Source organism: Octopus sinensis, linkage group LG25 (genome assembly GCF_006345805.1).
Source record: "Octopus sinensis linkage group LG25, ASM634580v1, whole genome shotgun sequence".
Lineage (NCBI taxonomy): Eukaryota > Metazoa > Mollusca > Cephalopoda > Octopoda > Octopodidae > Octopus > Octopus sinensis.
In genome coordinates, this window is record NC_043021.1 from 1,799,623 (window position 1) to 1,821,145 (window position 21,523).

General features: G+C 39.8%; 1 protein-coding gene across 5 annotated transcripts in view; it reads left to right on the top strand.

Moving 5' to 3' along the window:
• Positions 1–2,309: 2,309 nt before the first annotated feature.
• LOC115224470 (uncharacterized protein KIAA0930 homolog) overlaps positions 2,310–21,523 on the top strand; it is a 57,001-nt gene continuing 37,787 nt past the window's right edge. The window contains exons 1-2 of one of the 5 annotated variants that reach the window (XM_036513158.1): positions 2,310–2,457; positions 5,439–5,689. In XM_036513158.1, the coding sequence (XP_036369051.1) occupies positions 5,509–5,689 (181 nt within the window). In that variant the 5' untranslated portion in view covers positions 2,310–2,457; positions 5,439–5,508. The remainder of the gene's footprint in view (positions 2,458–5,438; positions 5,690–21,523) is intronic. The other 4 variants (XM_036513157.1, XM_036513160.1, XM_036513159.1 and 1 more) reach the window with 4 other exon arrangements.

A 21,523-nucleotide genomic window follows, 5' to 3' on the forward strand; every position in this document is an offset into this window, starting at 1 on the left:
CCTGATGTGTCCTTTTTTATTCATTGTGTGACACTTGTTGACGGCGGTGGCCGAGTAGTTAAGAAGTCCGCTTCGCAATCATGACGTGCTGAGTTCAATCCGACTGCGTGGCTTCTTGGACAAATGTCATTTTCTCGATCCTGCAGCAAATTCTAAACAAATGTATTTCACAAAAAAAAAAAAACTTAATCTCGTTAAACCATTATTTGGGGTTTTTTACATCCATCGCTCCCTTTTGGTCACCTCATTATCGCCCCCAACTTTCTTCAGCGCCCCCTCCGCCTGGATACTTTTCGTTGCCCCCAAGGGGGCAGTACCACCCACTTTGGGAGCCACCGCTTTAAAGGGTACAACATGTCTGTGGAGTACTCAGCCACTTATACATTAATTCAGGGGCAGGTTCTTCGATTGAACGAACGTCCGAATCCTCGTAGACTAACGGCGGAGATCCATTCGTAACGACCCGTTGTATTCGTAGTTTACAAACTAGAACTAACAGACGATCGCTCGTCGCAAGAACAATAGATACGCAATATGCGTGTGTATACGTGTGTGTATGTGTGTGTGTGTGAGAGAGAGAGAGAGAGAGAGAGAGAGAGAGAGAGAGAGTGAGTGAGTGAGTGAATGAGTGAGTGAGAGAGTGAGTGAGCGCTGGTATCAAAGATTAACTACAGTTCAAAGTTAAGTAATCCGCTTACGTAAATAAAAGTGAATTGTAAAAATGTAGGTGCGTGTGTGAATGTGGGTGCGTAGTGACTTTGTGGTAAGAAGCTTGCTTCCCAACAACATTGTTCCTGGTTCAGTCCCACTGCGTGGCGCTTTCGGCAAGTGTTTTCTACTATAACCTTGAGCCGGCCAAAACCTTGTGAGTAGATTTGTTAAACGGAAACTGAAAGAAACCCGTCGTGTATATCGTCTTGGCTTAACAGCCCTCACCGTTTGTTTTTACTGTCTTGTTACCACTTTCAACTTCTGTAAAAAATCGCAAATTTTATATAATTTACTTTGCGGGAAGGACTGTTTCAAGGAAGTCGCGTGTTGTCCTTGCCTTCGAACGCGGAGTAGATGAAACAAGGACAACCCATGAAGGGGAATATTCTTTATGTTGCATGTCTCGTTTCTCTGTTTTTGGGGGAGAGGGTAAGTCGATTGTATCGAACCGAGTGTTTAAATGGGGCTTGTTTTATCGTAACCCAAAAGGATGAAAGGCAAGGTCGACCCCGGGAGAATTTGAATTCAGAATGTGGCTGTGTGGAGGCGAAGGCGTAGCTGTGTGATAAGAAGCTTGCTTTCCAACGACATGGTTCCTGGTTCAGTCCCATTGCGTGGCACCTTGGGCAAGTGTCTTCTACTATAGCCTCGCGCCGACGAAAGCCTTGTGAATGGATTTGGTTGACGGAAACTGAAAGAAGCCCGTCATATATATATATATATATATATATATATATATATATATTATATATATATATATATATATATATATATATATATATATATATATACACACACACATGTATATATTTATGTGTGTGTCTCTGTGTCTGTCCCCCTGCCATCGCTTGACAACCGATGTTGGTGTGTTTATGTGCCCGAAACTTTGCGGTTCGGCAAAAGAGGCCGATGGAATAAGTACTGGGCTTACAAAGAATAAGTCTTGGGGGGGTCGATTTGTTCGACTAAAAGGCGGTGCTCCAGCACGGCCGCAGTGAAATGACTGAAACAAGTAAAAGAATAAAAGAATATATATTCATTTCAGCCGATCACACCAGATGGTTTCGTACCGGCTGTTAGGTAACCGGATCTGAGATAAGATGACGGCTATCTAAAAATACAAATGCTCTTCTGCACAGATACCCAAACATCATGCACACCACCGATTGCTATGATCGACTGCTAAAATAGATCTATATTACTTCGATTTATATACTCATTCTATCTGACAAATATACGCGTGCCAGTTTTTTCTGACCTATGATTGTTAGTTGACTTTATGCGTTTACATATGTGTATGTATACGCATATGTACACACACGGATATAGACACACATCTATGTTATTATATGATTCGTTCCTGTGTGGTGTGAAGTGACGTTTCACAACATTAATTAAACGTATTTCAGGCGCCAGCCACAGCAGAGCAAGAAAAGAATTCGAAATAATTCGTGTCATCTCACACAACTAATTCGGTTCATTATGTTTTAATCAAACAAAATGCAAAGTTGAGAAAACTTTATTACAGTTTTTAGCCGATGTTGTTGTTTTTTTATTCAAGAGGAATTACATTTTTCTTAAATAGTTTTCGGGGATTGTGAGAAAAAATACAATAATAATAATAAAGGAGCAAACGAGAAAACAGGAAGTAAAACAAGAAAGAAGATAGTTTCTAGTATAATTGGAGTACAGAATCAGCCAGTGAGGGCGTGGGTTCGCTTCTGGGTGAAGCTTGATTTCCGGTAAGTCCTCTATATTTGTGTGTATGTGTGTGTTTATGTTTGTGATTTTTGTTTGTATGTGTGTGTCAGTATGTTTGTGTGTGTGATCGTATGTGCGTTTGTAAGCATGCGTGTGTGTGTGTGTGTGTCTACAACGTCGTCTGCCAAAATCGCGCGCGCGTAAATGTGTGTTTGAAATAATTAGTTATATACGAGCATGTATGAGTCACTTGTACGTGTGTGTGTGTGTGTGTGTGTGTGTGTGTGAGCGAATCACCATTAAGCATCCGTGTGAATCACCTGCGTACGGCTGTGAGAGAAAGACTCACTTGTGACCATCTTTGTAGTCATCAGCGTGTGGAAAACAGACAGAGAGAGAGAGACAGACTCACCTGTGAACACATTTGTGAGTCACCTGTGTGTGTTCGTAGGTGAGACAGAGAGAGAGAAAAAGAGGAAGCGATAGAAAGCACATCACCTGTAAACGTCTATGTATAAGGAGCAGTGATGAAAATGAAGACGGGTTGTGCGCAGAGATGGCTTTGCCGTTTCAAGCTCATGGAGCGAGTGATGCCGGATTATAGCGTCTTCCCAACCTCAGCTTCTTTGACTTTAGCGTACCCTAAGTTCTCAGGATTCACTTTTGATAAAGTTGTAAGTGCGTGCGTGTGAACGTGTGAGTGAGAGAAAGTCACCTGTATGTGTACTTACATGCATGCAAACAGGTGCGTACATGCATGTATATTGGTATGTATGTGTATATGTATAATGTGTGTATGCCTGCATGTAAGTATATATGTATGTATATGTGTGTGTGTGTGTGTGTGTCCCTGATGCTGTCGTTTGCACTTAAGTCATCCCTGATCGAGCTACTCATAATCAAAGGCATTCCAGCCATGACCACCCCATCTTTTTGTATACCTAGGACTACATTACCTAACGTGTTCTCCTCCTTTTAAGACGCTAGGACGGGATCTCAAGAAGATTTGGTTACTATTTCTAGCAATTTGAACTGACAGGTAAACTCCTGCGTTGGCTCAGGGTGGGGGGTCTTTAGGAAGGGATGCTTATGTGTGACCTTGTGTGAGAGATGAATGGTAATTTGTATATTTTTCTGTGTAAGAAACATTCGCATCTCTATACAAAATGAGAAGTAATCAAATGTATGTTTCCCTGTATAAAAAAAAAAGAAGTAATCATGCTTCTATAGATCTTACTAAATTACTTCGAGCCACGTGAAATCTTCACCAGAATATTTTTTCTAAAATCTAGTTTATATATAGTAGTTTTTTGGGGGTTTTTTGCATGGTGATGATGGATATTGTAACTTGTTTATTATTAATAACATTCAAAAGTACATTATTACTGCATCTTTAAAAATATTAATCTGGTGAAAATTATCGGTTGGCAGAAATTTAACCAGATCTGTACAGCAGGATTACATGTGTATGTAAGAAAGGTTGTGAGTTTTTCTGTGTCTAAGAGAGGGTCACTAAGGTGTGTCTGTGTGACAGAGTGAAAGATTGCGTGGGTGTATCTGGGAGGAGACGGTCCCCGGCGTGTGCCTGAAAGAGATAGAAAGGGGGTAAGGCGAAATAAAGAGTGAGGGGTGATAGTTTGTATACGTTTCCTTTAGTATAAGAAAATCGTTTAAGTATAAGAGTCATTTGCGTATAGGCGTGTAGAACAGAGAATAGGAGTAGAAGTGGATTGTGTGTTAAAGTAAGGGTCACTCAAATAATGTCCGTGTGTGGAAAGAATATCGCTTTCCTGAATGTGTGTGTACGATTGTAAGAGAGACAGACGGTCGGAGAAAAGTGGTTTACCACATGGATGTGGAGTGTGTGTATACGTTCGTGTGAAAGAGAGACGAAGAAAGAGAGAGAGAGAGGAAAGCATGTACGTTTCTATGTTTAAGTCACTCGTGTACGTCTCAGAGACAGAGAAGAACGTGTGTGCTTCTATGTATGGTTGGTTATATGTCACTTGTCTAGGTTTGTGTATGTTTATGCAACTGATTGTCTCTCAGATTTACGTATAAGAGTCTATCCTCTACGTGTGTTTGCGTGTCTATCCGTAAGAGAGTGTCACTTGCACGAGTTTCTCTGTGTGTGCTTGCGTATATGTCTTGAGTACTAATTGCCTAGTTTTGTATGTGTAAGTGGTCGCTGGCTTCAACGTGCACCGGGCACCAATCCAGCTGACCATCACCACCCACAACTCGATAGGTGGGTGACCACAAACACTCTTGTACTTTGTAAATTACACAACACGAGAAATATCATCACATGCCGCTCACCATACTTGAATAAAACGGCTCAACACACACACAGCACACGGACACTCATATAATATACATACATAAACACAATATCATTTATATACATTTATCAAATACACACACATACAAATGTATATTATATATTATTTATATATGTAATATATTCTAATATATATATATATATACATTATTTATATGTAATATATATATATATATATACACATATATATATATATATATACATTATTTATATGTAATATTATATATATATATACACATATATATATATACATTATTTATATGTAATATATATATATATATACATTATTTATATGTAATATATATATATATATATACACATATATATATATATACATTATTATATGTAATATATATATATATTATATACACATATATATATATATACATTATTTATATGTATATATATATATATATATACATTATTTATATGTAATATATATATATATATACACATATATATATATATACATTATTATATGTAATATATATATATATATATATATTACATATATATATAGAGAGAGAGAGACATAAACATACACACACGTCTACGCAGACACTCCATTTATATATGTATATACACACACACGCATGCACTCTACACATGTTGCACACACATATAAATATATACACACGCACACACACACATACATGTTATAAACGATGTGCTCGCACCCTTACAGGAGTATCGCACACACACACCTTGCAACCATAGGTGGCAGCGCCCCCTCGCGAGTGGTCGGTGCAGCAAAGATGGCTGACGATGAGGAAGAGAGGGTGGAGGAAGATGCGAATAACGACGCTTCCGACGAATATTCGGACAGTGGCGAGCAAATAACCCTACCAACGTGTGTGGAACAGACGTCTTTACAACGTATGCTGACCAGTATCGCCGCAGAACGAACGAGGGAGTACCCCGCCTTAAATATATCCAGTAAGTAGAAGCAGGTACTTTCTTAATTGAAGAATCACATTTCAGACCCTGTTGCTCTCTCTCCTGACAAATCCACACTCGTCTTTCTTTCTCTCTTCGTCGTGGGGCTCTGAATTTAGTACCAGTTATCTACTCGGTTACACATGACCTCCGAATTTCGTCTTTCCTTTTCCTTACCCCCTTTTTTTATTGATGAAATTACTCTAGCACTTGGTTGAATGAAAGCAAACCTACCCCCCAGTAACACATATGCTTTTACAGTGATTTATTTTCGTCTCATTCAAATTTGATTAGGGTCGGGGTTTTTTGGATTACACTCCATTCGGGGTTGGACAATGAGTAAAACAAATTTCGTGTCCTTGAAATACACCGAGTTTCCATTAATTCCATACGAAACGTCTACCGTTTTTTTTCCCGAATAAGGGAAGGTGTGTCTGTGCTTAGTCAAAACAAATCATGTTGTTTTCTGCTTCTCTGGATTCTCACTTGACGAGGCTAACTTTCGGTTGTCTTTGACTGAATTCCATCCGTCTGGATTTGATAAATTCCCAGAACCAGTTGGAAGTCAACGTAAAGAACTTTTGCTTTAAATTAAATTAAAACGTTAATTATATTGCAATAGTGCGTGTAATTAAAAAACACAATTACAACTTGACTGATTCCTTGTTCATAAATCCATGTCAAAGATCAATTTAAACAATAATTAATGTTCAAAATTAAATTCATAATATATTTTCGAGGCATTGGTTGTATACAGTAACAATATTTCAAATCCGTATTTCCAAATTCTATTCACCAACTCCATGACTTTATTTTATCCTTAAATTAACATTTTTATATAAGCATATCTACACATGTGTGCCCCGCTCACTTTGTTTCCGCATAACTTCCAGAAGACTGGATGTTTTTTAGTGAAATTTTCTACAAGAATGCTTCAGGTGGGGTAGATTCCGATTATATTGGAATCTGTTTTGAATTTTATTCCCCCGTGGATGGGGAGAGGAGTCTCAACAAAAATTCACACGAGTTGGCTTTGTTTCCTCATAACTTTTTAAAAAATGGATATTTTTTCATGAGATTTTCTCTAAACACATTTTAGATTGTGAAGATTATAATTATATCGGAATTTAATATGGAAAAAAACCCTAATGGACTCGTACACATGCAAACTGACACCTCGCATATTTATACAAAAATGACACTTGAAATTCCGAAAGAATTTGTGATGTGTACATGCTAACCAATTTTTTTTCTTTTTCCACAACAAATTCCGATATAATTGTAATCTATACCATCTGGAACGTATTTATATAAAAAAAATCACTAAAAGATATCCATCTTTCTGGGAGTTATGAGGAACAAAGTCAAGGTGGGGCACATTTATATAGGTATACCTTTATATATGTCTTTTTAGCACTAATTATTACAGATAATAAATAAATAACGGTTCAGCATTTTACTAATTGGTTTAAAGCACGGAAATATTCAGTAATAGTAAAATAAAAATGAGGGCTTTTCGTTTCATTGTGGCCTCCACCCTCAAAAATCCGCCTTGTGATTAGCGAAAAGAAAATGTTACTGTTATTCTTTTAATAATATATGACAATAATAATGCTTAAAGATAGGGATTAGTGGTTCCCATCTCTGCTATTCATCCTGGCTTCGAATCCTTGCTGGTAAAATACAAGAACCATTATTTTCCATTTCACTTCCGTACCTGAAGATTTTAGCAAAGAACATAGAAGTTCATTTTTCCCTATTTGTCACCTGTAATAGATGTGAAAAACCAATGTTGTGACTGAGAAACCGTTTGTTATTAACTAACAATGATTAAATTACTAGCACTAATTATGTTGCTTGACCCGAGGTCATCTCTAATCTTGCATGCTTATATGATCGAAAGTGCTTATACCATGACTAAAATCGTGGTTTTGTGTGTGTGTATATATGTATATATATCATATTATGCAATGTATCCGTTTACCGAAGACAGTATAGTGTAACTTGAAGGAAGGTTGGCTGCTATTTCTAGCTGCTCGTGTAATCGCATTGTTACACGAAGTTGTTTATTAGTGTAATAATGTTTGTCACGGGAGATGTGTCTATTTTCCCTTCTATTTGGGTTTTTTTTCTTCATCTCTGCTTCTTGTTTTTCTGACTCGTCTACAAACACACACACACACACGTGTTTGTGTATAGTATACGTATGTATATATATTGCGAATGAATCCCGTATCGAAGTGTATTGTGGTTTATTTTCTTCTGTAGAATAGAGTTGGAAGTTAATCTAGTTACGCCCCAAAACCGCAAATTCTTCGTATGTGTATGTTTTAAGCATCGTTCATTATAATCCCGCAAAAAGGGGGGAGAGAGAGAGAGAGGGGGTGCTTAAAGCATGAATCTCTGAAGAAATTACAGCTTCTGATGAAGTCGATAATTCCCGACTCTGTGCTATAGGAATACTTGAAGCATTTAAATATCTGGGTAAATTCGAGGGTAACATACTCAAGGGTAAAGATAAAAAAATAAAGTATATTACTAAATTTCAGATACATAAAACGGGTGGCACATAATATAGTCTCCATCGCGTTATACTCAAATATGTTGTGTGCATACATTGTGTATATATGGTGTGTGTATAGTGTGTGTACGTGCGTGTGCGTATATATCCACACACTTGTATGTATGTGCATTGTGTTGATGTCAGTGGCCCCTCGACCTGTTAGAAATAGCATCCAATCCCCACCCTCAAACAATTACATTGGATAATGTAATCCTAGGTACTGCGTTTAATAAAGTCGGAATGGTCATAGTTGGCGCGTTTTTGTTATTATAATAGTGCTGCACGATCTTGGTTGACTTGAGACTAAACAAGCAGCTGCAACAGTTAACCTCTACATACGATGATCAATAAAGTGGGAATGGTCACGCTTGGTATGTCTGATTATAGTTCTGCGTGATCTTGGTTGACTTGAGAGCAAACTGCAGCAACAAGTTACCTTCTAGCAGTCTCTCGACCCGTTAGAAATTTCAGCCAAATTTTCCTGAATTGTAAACTCTACCGTCTGAACAAAACAAAACAGGGGGAAAAAAAGACACGTTTGACAAGCCAAAAAGACGTGATGGTCGTGGCTGGAATATGTTTGATCGTAGTTCTGTGCCTAAACTACCGTTCTTTGCCAAATTTCATCCTACCGATCGTATGTGAAACATTATGGATTTGATATAGAAATTACGATATTCATACGGACATATATATATATATAGAGAATAGAATAACGGTATGAACTGGCAAATAATTGGTCTGAGGCCAGATTATGACATATATTTAAACACTGACACAGCACGGGGATGGAATTCGATGTTTCAGGATTTTAAATCACAAAGAGGTCGATAAAAGATCAGTTGAGGAATGCTGATAATGGTTGTTCTATACATACACACACACACACACGCACACAGAGGAATATAAATTCGCGCGCGTACACACGCGCAAGAACATCTACACACATGGACACACAATTTAAAAATGTATGAATGGTAAATGGTAGTTCTCTCTAAAAGTACAGTTGTAGGTGGCCTGGCCATTGTATGGTTTGTTAAATGGGATGTTATATAATAGTATATGTGTGTGTTTGCATATATATATATGTATGTATAATTTATTTCGGTCGAGTCAATCTTTCGCTTTTCAGTTTTGCTTGTGGGTAGATAGGGTCTTCAGGCAAGTCATAACATATACCATTTATTAAACTTTACTATGGTATTGAGTACTCTTTTTTTTCTTCTTTTTTTTTCCAACAGTGAACGTGTGTGAGAGAGAGAGAGAAAAGATATATAACAAAGCTATGTTGAGTGGTGGTCAGCAAACAGTAAAATAGTTGGCCAGCAGAGCTCCCTTTCCCCACCACCGCTTTTCTCTACACAACACCAAGCGGAGAAAGAATGTGCTTACATTGTTACTTAGCCCACAGCAAGGCTTCGCAATATTTTTTTAATTTAATTTCTTCTGATTTGCGCTATGTTGTGAATAGTAATTATATGTAGGTAGGTAGGTAGGTAAATAGATAGATAACGGCATGAGCTGACCGATATTAAAAAGTACTTTGAAAGAGATGTGTGAAGTGCGGGAGAGGGGCGTCCTTTTTTTTTTAATTTTACATGTATATATATGTATAATTAGCTTATTGTATACAGACAGTGCTCAGGTGCACTACATAGACACGCACAAACATACGTGCGACATAATTTATATAGGTGTGTGTGTGTGTGTGTCTACTTTGGCAGACATGCATGCGCGTAAACGTGTTTACAGTGATGTAATCTAGTCTCCGTTTTCTGCCTCGTTCCATCATTATTATCCTAACAACGGCCCTGAAGAAAGAAAATCTCATTTTTAATTTATGCTGCTAATATCATTTCAGACGACTGTCACATACCGTGCTATCCACACACACATATATGTATATGTATATATATATATATATTGTCTTTTGCTTGTTTCAGTCATCTGACTGCGGCCATACTGGGGCACTGCACTGAATTTTTACTCAAATGAATCTCAACCCCAGTACATTTTTTTTTTCAAAGCCTCGTACTTATTCTATCGATCTCTTGCCGAACCGCTACGTCACGTGGACGTAACCACACCAACACCGGTTACCTAGCGGTGGGGGGGAGGCAAACGCGCGCGCGCACATACGACTGGCTTCTTTCAGTTTCCGTCTACCAAATCCACTCAGAAGGCTTCGGTCTGCCCGAGGCTATAGCAGAAGACACTTGCCCGAGGTGTCACGCAGTGGGGCTGCACTCGGAACCATTTGGTTAGATAGATAAGATAACTGGAGCGACTTACTCGTCGATAATTCGTTGTAGCCCTCCTTAAACCGCTTAACACTGTGCGTGACCACACACCAAAGGGATATAACATGATTTACAATAAAAACCGAAACTTCAACAATAAAATTGTGCACAAAGCGCACCATATATATATATATATATATATGTGTGTGTGTGTGTGTGTGTGTAATAACCATACGATGACACTAAGTTTAAGATAGGTTGTTGCCACCTGTTGGATCTTGGTGTGTTTTTGGTGGTGTCCATCTGTCACACAACTCCTTTCTCGCATGCTACCCGTGTTAGAAACCCCTCCTCTCGTCTCGCTTATTTGTCCCAACAAAACCGTCCCTCACTGCTATTGTAACCATGGCAAGTACCTTCCTTTTGTTATATGTAACTACATTCCTTTGTAATTTGTCGTTGCCCGACATCTCATTAATTTCGTGGAATTTTTGGTGTTTGTACCAGAACTCTGTGTGTGTGCGGTGTGTACGAGAGTGATGGAGGGGCATCCTTCTTCAAAATCCCGCTTAGCACACACACACACACACAATAACGAAGGTGTCTAGACAAAAAGGAAAAAAATTCAATCGTCTCTAATAGTGACTGAGGGTACATTACTAGAAACAAGAGTCAAAGACCCTTACAGCCACAAAAAGCACATTGTGTATGTGTGTGTGTGTGTGTTAAATGAAGAAGCGGTGACGAGTGACAATTCTGCAAATAATTATTATTATAAGCTTAAAGCTTACAAGCGATCATTGTATTGGCTGAAGAAAAATCGTCTAATATTGGGGGGGCATATAAAGCCCTCGACGGAAAAATGTATAATTTCGATAGATACAGACGTGTTGCTGGAAATGCTGGTGCATTAGTGCTGATATATACATAATTATAAATATGCATATCATACATATATATAACATGAAGATCAAGATATCATTCGAACGTAATGCATACACTTGCGCGCGCGCGCGTACGCAATCTGCTCTGACGATACTTCTACACTTGCAAATTATACGTGCACACATAGATATGCATGCGATGTATGTACGTATGTATAATCTTATCAATTAACGTCCGTTTTCCATGCTTGCAAGGGTCGGACGGTTTGACAGGAGCTAGCGAGCCAAAGGGTTGCGTGTGTTTGTGTTTGTGCATGTGTGCACTCGCGTACAAAGGTGTATATATGCTTGCACATATGTGTAGAGGTTGTCCAAGCACGCGCACATTTGCATATGCTCGTAGACGTACGTGTGCTCACACACAAGTTATATGGTGTGACAATCTAGGAGGCGGTGGGGAAACTAACGGATAACGAAGTCTTTAATGTCTTCTAAACAGGTGGAATGATCACGGCTGGACTCTTTCACCGTAGGGCTGCTGTATTAACTGGGGGCTTGTTGGCTGGTCACGTGACTGAAATTGGCCGTTGTCTATTTCACTACTGACCTTTGGCTGTTGTTTCTTTGCCTATCGGGTCGCTAGCCACGGTGTCGATATCGGTTTAGTTTTAAAATTGTGTATCTAGGACTACGCCATCTGAAGTGTTCTTTTTTGGGAAAAGCTGGTTTCTGGTCTCTTTTTGGCGATCCGAGCAACCGCCAGAGGTGATTATGTTTAACCCTGAGTCATCCCTCAACTGAGCAGGCCTATCTTTTTTATCTTTTACTTGCTCCTGTCATTAGACTCCGGCCATGCTGGAGCACCGCCTTGAGCTTTAGTGGAACGATACAGGTGGTAGTTTCCCTTATATTTGCATTTTGGTTGGATGACGCTTCCACGAGAGATTTTGAGCTCTCATAAGGAGGCGAGTGTAAGTTCTATCCAACCGCCTCTCAAGCTTCTTTTATACATAGTGCCACATAAACTTGTGGAGATACAAGTCCATTGTAGAATTGTTTTATTATTACCCACAAGAGGTGAACATAGAGGGGACAATACAACCTGATGTGGGGTCAGATTATCGGATGGGATTACACAAAAGGTGAATTTTAAAAATGACAAAATAGCAAAAGATCGAATGAAGAACAGACCGGAAGACATTACGGATGGAGTGGGAGCGGGTTTAGCTCGGACCCCACGAGCCCCACCTCCCCACTGATACTTTGGTTTCATCTAGTTTTACATTTATGTGGTATCATCCACTCGCAACTTTCGTGCTACATCTTTCCATCATTTATTCCTTTACTTAAAATGGGTCCAGTGCTCTCTATTTGTTGAATATAGGTCCCCTTTTGCAGATTTACAAACCCAACGCTGTGGTTCACCTCTCTATGGTGAAATTCATATCCTGGTATTTCAGGAATATGCGAGTGTGCATGCCACAGGTTACTATAAATAGTTGTTCTCGGCAGAATTGATTGACGAATGCATTCAATGCATTATGATTTCAAGAAGGAAAAAATCCTCTGCACAATTCTCCTGCTGCAGTTGCACCAGTTCCTAATTCTTTACAAAACTTGTCATAAATAGAATTACATTTGAGTGGAAAGGGCCCCACTTGTCAACCCTGTGCCTCTTCTAACAAGCACAGACTCTTGGCATTGTCTCCTTTGTTTCCAGTATACACAGGCGTAGGAGTGGCTGTGTGGTAAAGTAGCTTGCTTACGAACTACATGGTTCTGGGTTCAGTCCCACTGTGTGGCACCTTGGGCAAGTGTCTTCTACTATAGCCTCAGGCCGACCAAAGCCTTCTGAGTGGATTTGGTGGATGGAAACTGAAAGAAGCTTGTCGTATGTATATATAGATGTATGTGTTTGTGTGTCTGTATTTGTCCCCCTCCACACAACATCACTTGACAACCGATGCTGGTGTGTTTATGTCCCTGTAACTTAGCAGTTCAGCAAAAGAGACTGATAGAATAAGTACTAGGCTTACAAAGAATAAGTCCTGGGGTTGATGTGCTCGATTAAAGGCGGTGCTCCAGCATGGCCACAGTCAAATGACTGAAACAAGTAAAAGAGTAAAAGAGCCTTAGAATTAATGAAGCAGAGTTGTCATGACAACATGCATTTTTGACTTTGCCCTGGGGACAGTGGTTTAACCCTTTCGTTAGGGTATTTATTTGGAGATACTCTGTGTTCCTTTCAATTGATTTTAAATATAACAAAGAATTTAGTAAAATAACTTGGTTCTCATTCGTCTAGAGTTAGGAACATAAATTGTGACAAAGTTTGGTGGAAGATTTTAATTCAAAACTTATGAAAACGAGACATTTGGACTACAGGGCCAGAGGCAGTTCCAGCTAGGTTGGTAACGAAAGGGTTAAAATTCGTCGGCTAAAAATACCTAACTTTAAATGTTTCTAATTTCTTTATTATAATTTTCCACTCTGCCGATGCCATCGCCGCGCCGACTGGCTTCTGTGCCGGTGGCACATAAAAAGCACCATCTAAACGTGGCCGATGCCAGCGCCGCCCCGACTGGCTTCTGTGCCGATGGCACATAAAAAGCACCATCCGAACGTTGCCAGCGCCGCCTTGGCTGGCTTCCATGCTGCTGGCACGTTAAAAGCTCCAACCGATCGTGGCTGATGCCGGACCCCCCCTGGCACCTGTGCAGGTGCCACATAAAAAGCACCCACTACACTCGCGGAGTGGTTGGCGCTAGGAAGGGCATCCAGTCGTAGAAACTCTGCCAGATCAGACTGGAGCCTGGAGCAGCCCCTGGCTTCCCAGACCCCGGTCGAACCGTCCAACCTGTGCTAGCGCGGAAAATGGACGTTAAACGATGATGATGATGTTGGGTGGTTGGTGTTAGGAAGAGCATCCAGCCATGAAAACCCTGCCAAAACAGACACCGAAGCCTGGTGCAGTCTTCTGCCTGGCCAGACATTGTCAAACCATCCAACCCATGCCAGCATGGAAAGCTGACATTAAATGATGATGGTGATGAACTGTAATAGTCATCAGCATGCAAAACTATATCAAAAGAACATTTTTTGAAAATTTCCACTTTAGGTGCAGGAGTGGCTGTGTGGTAAGTAGCTTGTTTACAAAACACATGGTTCTGGGTTCAGTCCCACTGCGTGGCACCTTGGGCAAGTGTCTTCTTCTATAGCCTCAGGCCGACCAAAGCCTTGTGAGTGGATTTGGTAGACAGAAACTGTGTGTGTATGTTTGTGTGTCTGTGTTTGTCCCCCCAACATTGCTTGACAAACGATGTTGGTGTGTTTACGTCCCTGTATCTTTAGCCATTCGGCAAAAGAGACTGATAGAATAAGTACTGGGCTTACAAAGAATAAGTCCTGAGGTCAATTTGCTCGACTTAAGGCGGTGTTCCAGCATGGCTGCAGTCAAATGACTGAGACAAGTAAAAGAGTATTAAGATTTGTGGTTGGAAGAAAACAAGATCCTTGTTATTTTTAATAATTCACACACTGTGTGCCCAGGACAATATCATCTTATAGACTGTATGGTTTTATTTAATCAAGATGTGGCTGCTATTTCTAGCTGGATGATCATTCTTTGACCAAATCTAAGACTAAAATTTTGTCTACATTTGACATCTGTGAATTATACTTTATGAGAAACGAAGAGCTTTTTTTTTTTTATTTTTGTTAATATTGTTTTATTGTCTTTTAATTATCGGCTTGTCATTCCTTTGTATGCCTGTTTACTAATTAATCAGTTAGAAAGTGTTTGGGGGGGGGGGCAGGGGCAAGCAAGACGCCACCACCTGACCTTTTATCAGGTTTCTTGGATTCCTTTGTTGCTTAGCTCCCGATTTTTTTTTTTTCACCACAATCAAACTGACAGACCACTGACCTATCATCAAAAAAAATATACCTTTCAGCCGTTAACTATTCTGTATTTCATACACACCTAGGTGTATCTAGGACTACATTATTCAATGTGTCCTTTAATCATTATCATTATAAAAAATCATTAATTGTTAACATGCTGGACAAAAATGTTTAGCAGTATTTCACCCATTGCTATGTTCTGAATTCAGATTCCGCTGGGGTCAACTTTGCCTGTCATCATTTCGGGGTCAATAGATTAAGTACTAGTTATTTACTCAAACCCCTCCCACTCCCCAAGCTGCCTTTGGGGCAAAAATTTGAAATCATTATTATAATCATTTTTAATCATTAGCATTCTGAACAAAGTGCTTAGCAGTATTTCACCCATCGCTATATTCTGGGTTCGAATTCCACCGGGTTCAACTTTGTCTTTCATCCTTTTGGGGTCATAATAAGCAACAAGGATATCCGAGGTTCTGTGGTACAATCGTTTCATGCTACTTCATTTTATTAAAGACTGTAAGTATTACATCAGTTTTAAAATGTCGAGCAATCTTCAGCCCACACATACAATGTGTGTGTCTTTGTGTCTGTGTTTGACCCCCCACACACACACACCACTTGGCAACCAATGTTGGTGTGGCTACATCCTGATAACTTAACAGCTCAGCAAAAGAGAACGAAGGACTCAATACCTATTAGATGTTGTAGATTGTGCTTATGTCGGAACGTGCATGTATATATTAATATATATATATATATATATCTATATATATATATATTATATATATATATATAACGTGTATGTATATAATATGTGTGTGTATATATTAATATACGCACATTTTTGTATGTGCTTGATTACCTGTGTGTGTGTGTGTGTGTAAAGTAAAAAATTGTTTAAAACCAGCAAAAATTTTTCAAAAACCCCAAAACTGAAAGTACGAAGTCCATTGAATCTGATATGTTTTTTAACGCTTGAAAAGACTACTTGACACGGGTATGGTGTGTCTTGACGGTTTGGCCTTGGGGTGGGTGGGTGGGTGGGTGTATTAGTTGTGTGTATGTTTACAGATAAATCACCTGTTATTAATTGCATTTGTCCGCACATAATTGCAGAGAAGAGCGTCTACTGTGTGTGTGGTCATGTGTATATCCGTGTATGTGTGGCCATGTGTATATCCGTGTGTGTGTGTATGGTTATGTGTATGTCTGTGTGTTTGCTTGTGTGTATGTATATGCGTGTGTGTGCTTGCTTGTGTGTGTGTGTATATGCGTCTGTGTGTGTATGCGCCTGTGTGCTTGCATGTGTATGTGTATATGCGCCTGTGTGCTTGCTTGTGTGTGTAGGCGTACAAGTCTTTTTGAAAACCATTTAATGTTCAAAGAGAAAAGAGTAACAAGTTATGAAACCAGGAAAGAGAGAGAGAGAGAGAGAGAGGAAGATGTTGTGTAACGATTGCTTAATGTAACAAGGGGGTGAGGGTGGGGGGGAAGATGCTAGACAAAATCATGGGAAATTCGATTTTTTCTATTATCGATTGCATTCGATTTATTCCCTCTCACACTCTGTCATTATTTTCTCCGCCTCTTTTTATAGGTCCATGTCTAGTTCGTTTTCTCTTTAACTTGTACAGGTTACACATCTGTGTCTGGCTGTCTCTCTGTCTATCCGTCTGTCTGTCTGTCTCTCTGTCACTCTTCCCCTTCTGTCTCTGTCTCTCTCTCTCTTTCTTTCCCTTCTGTCTCTCTCTCTTCCTCTTCTCTCTCTCTCTCTCTGTCACTATCACTCTTCCCCTTCTGTCTCTCTCTCTCTTCCCCTTCTGTCTCTCTCTCTTCCTCTTCTGTCTCTGTCTCTCTCTCTTTCTTCTCCATTCTGTCTCTCTCTCTCTTCCCCTTCTTCTCTCTCTCTCTCTTCCCCTTCTGTCTCTGTCTCTCTCTTTCTTCTCCATTCTGTCTCTCTCTCTTCCCCTTAAAAGGCATTAATAATGGTGCCACACAAAAAAGGACCCAGTACCCTCTGTAAAATAAAATGGTTGGCATTAGAAAGGATATCCAGCTGTAAAAACCACGCCAAGGTAGACCTTGCCAATGCTGGCTCCCTATAAAGATCACCCTGTCTACTCTGTAAAGTGGTTGGCATTAGGAAGGCCATCCAGTCGCAGAAACCAAGCCAAACCAAACTGGAACCTTGTCCAGCTTACTAGTTCCAGTCCACCGTCTCACCCATACCATCATGGAAAACAGACACTAAATGATGATGATGGCTATATATATATATAATATATATATATATAGTGGAGGTGCAATGGCCCAGTGGTTAGAGCAGCAGACTTGTGGTTGTAGGATCGCAGTTTCAATTCCCAGACCGAGCGTTGTGAGTGTTTATTGAGCGAAAACACCTAAAGCTCCACGAGGCTCTGTCAGCGGACGTTAAACGATGATGATGATGAGGATAAAATAACAATGGCAGGAAGAAATAGCTTGATTTAGATGTGTGGCAATTCTAGGACAATGCTGTCTTATTTTAATTGTTAGAAATATGAAAGCTTAGAGATAAAGGCAAATGTGGAAACACTCCTGTTTTGTTGCCATTACCACAATACAGGACATTGTTTCGTGTGGCGAGGAATAGCCTCCTACTTCCTTTATCTGATGGAAAGATACAAGGAAGGTATTTAATCCGAGGATTTTGAAGTAGTTCTGGTCATTAGAATATAGGAGTGTGTCTCTGTGTATGTGAATGTGTGTCTCTGTGTGAGTGTGTCTGTGTCTCTGTCTGTATGTGTGTGTGTGCGTCTTTGTGAGTGTGTGTGTGTGTGTGTGCATAAAGCCACCTCCCTCAATACTTCATCCCCTCTCAGTTGAGGGTCTGTTGTCTTTGAGAGTTACTTGGTGACCTCACTCGTGCAAAGCATCCAGTACCCCCTCTGATGGTTGGCATAGAACAGGCATCTCATAATGGCTACGATACCACAACAGGCATTGCAGCTCAAATCAGATTTTGTTCTACTGTCCAGTCCATGTCACCATAGACTTGGGGTTCCCAATTGAGGTCCACATAAGATTTTGTTGTTAGAGTTTATGCTTCTGAAGTACATAAAATATTTGAACACAGGCGCAGGCATGGTTGTGTGGTAAGAAGCTTGTTGCACCCTGGGTGAGTGTCTTCTACTATAGACTCCGGCTGACCAAAGCCTTGTGAGTGGATTAAGTAGATGGAAACTGAAAGAAGCCTGTCATATATATTTGTGTCTGTGTTTGTCCCCACCCCACCCACCGTCGCTTAACGACCGATGTTGGTGTGTTTATGTCCCTCGTAACTTAGCGGTTCAGCAAAAGAGACCAACTGAATAAGTACTAGACTTACAAAGAATAAGTCCTGGGGTCAGTTTCTTCAACTAAAGGTTGGTGCTCCAGCATGGCCACAGTCAAATGACTGAAACAAATAAAAAAAATTATTTAAAACAATTCCTAATATTTAATCTTAATCTTAAGAATACAATAGTTTTTAGACATTGAATTCTTATGAGAGTCCTTGCTCCACCCCTGAGTAAAATAGGAATCGAATGGGTTTACAGGAGAAAAGAAATGGTTAAGAACCATTTGCAGAGATATATTAAACTATGATGATGATTTTTACCATTAGTACAAAATTTCAAATCTTACTTAACTGTTATTTTATTTTTTCAACCCCCAAAAGGATCGAAGGTAAACCCTACGTTGTTGGGATTTGAACTTTGTATATGAGGACCACGGCTAAATACTGCAGGATATTTAATCCAGCATCCGAACAACATCGCTTGATCCACATGGTCTCTTGCGTTTGTTTCATCTGCGGTCAGTCTCTTCTCATATATCCCACTTGACCTTTTTGCTTCACCTTTAAAGGTCAACAACTTTGATCTAATTTCTTGATGCATTTGCCTTGGCCTTCTTAGATGTCTGTGTAGCAGAGTGGCTGGGACAGGGAATATAAACACACACACACAAGCATACAAACAACTACACACACACACACACAGACACACACACATCAGGTTGAGTAAAAAGTAAGCAATGTTTTGAACCATGAAGAATTTGTACCGTATTTTAGAGTTTTGAATTGTTTTTAAGCATTTTGTTGCGACTGTCTGATAATACAGACACAGACTTGCCCAAATGCATCGATAAATTAACATTGATATTCTTTTTACCGTTGTTACAATCATCTGAAATGGAACTGTCAAAGCGTGATATTCGAGCAATTTTGCTATTCAACTTCAAAAAAGGACGTAAAGCAGCTGAAACTGCTCCCAATATCAACAGAACTTTTGGTGAGGAAATGACCAGTGAGTGGTCAGCTCGAAAAGGCTTTTAAAGGATTTCGCAGGGGAGACCTGAGTCTTGAAGATCGTGAGCGTAGTGGACACCCATCTGTCATCGATGACGGTCGATTAAGGACCGTCATTGAGAAAGATCCACATAAAACCACTCGAGAATTGGCAAAAGAACTTCAAGTTAGCCAGAAAACTGCTTGCAACCATCTGCATGCGATCTGAAAATCAAAAAAGCTCAACAAATGGGTACCACACGATGTGAATTAAAATCAGAAAATGTGCAGATATGAAATTTGCTTGTTGCTTCTTCTCCGTAACCAGAACGATTCATTTCTCAACTGTATTGTAACTTGTGACGAAAAGTGGATTCTGTACAATAATAAAAAAATGTTCTTAGCAGTGGTTGGACCAAAATGTAACACCGAAAACCTTCCCTAAACCCAAGCTCTTCAAAAAGAAGGTTATGGTGGTGTACTGCTGCACTCATCCACTATAACTTCTTAAAACCCGGAAAAATCATTACTGCAGAAACATATTGCCATGAAATTGCCAAAATGAACGGAAAACTGCTACTCCTCCGAACCAGACTGGTCAACAGAAGAGGGCCAATCTTTCTTCATGACAATAGTTGACCACATGTTTCACTAATGACGCTCCAGAAGTTGAGGGAACTTGGCTACAAAGTTCTTCCCCACCCAGCTTATTCCCCGGACCTTTCTCCTACTGGCTACCACTTTTGCAAGTTCCTTGCTAGTTTCCTGCGAGAGAAGCAGTTCAAAAATCAAACCGATGCTGAAAGTGCGTTCAAAGAGTTCATCAACTCCAGAACTTCAGATCATTATGTTACCGGAATAAACAAACTTGTAACTGATTGGCAAAAATGTGTTGACTATAATGATACTTACTTCAAGCAAATCGACCCCAGGACTTATTCTTTGTAAGCCTAGTACTTATTCTATCGGTCTCTATTGCCAAACTGCTAAGTTACGGGTTGTCAAATAATGTTGGGGTGGTGCACAAACATATACACACACACACAACGGGCTTCTTTCAGTTTCCGTCTACCAAATCCACTCACAAGGCTTTGGTCAGCCTGAGGCTATAGTAGAAGACACTTGCCCAAGGTGCCACACAGTGGGACTGAACCTGGAACCATGTGGTTAGCATTTTACATGCAATTTTTGGCATCCCAAAGTCTTGGTGTATAAGTCACCCTTAAATTTTTTGTCCATAAATTTTTGTCTGAGATGTTCAACTTTTGTGCTGGAAAATACAATATGTCAGTATAACTCGCAGTTATTGGACCTGCAAGATATAGCAGCCAAACTTACTCCAAATTGCACCCTGCCATTTTGAAAAGAAAGAAAGAAAGAAAACAAAGGAACACATTGAAGAATGAATTCTCATATACAAAAAGATGCAGCAGCCATGGCTGGAATATCTTTGATCCTAGAACTGCTCAGAGCTGACCTGGGTTTAAACAATAACCAGAACCAAAATACATATCATGTGAGGTGTATCAGGGTTTTCACAATGGAATAAGATGACCTATTTTTTGGTATTTCATTATACTTTTCAAAAAAGCAAAGCACAAAATGCTTTGAATTCTGTTTAGCATCATCATCATCATCATTTAATGTCTGTTTTCCGTGCTGGCATGAGTTAGGCAGGAGCTGATCAGCTGAAGGGCTGTTCAGGTTCCATGTCTGTTTTGGCATGGTTTCAATGGTTGGATGCCCTTCCTAACACCAACCATTTTACAGTGTGTACTGGGTGCTTTTACACAACACTGGCAGTGGAGGTGCAATGGCCCAATGGTTAGGGCAACGGACTCACGGTCGGAGGATCGCGATTTCGATTCCCAGACCGGGCATTGTGTGTGTTTATTGAGCAAAAAACATCTAAAGCTCCACGAGGCTCTGGCA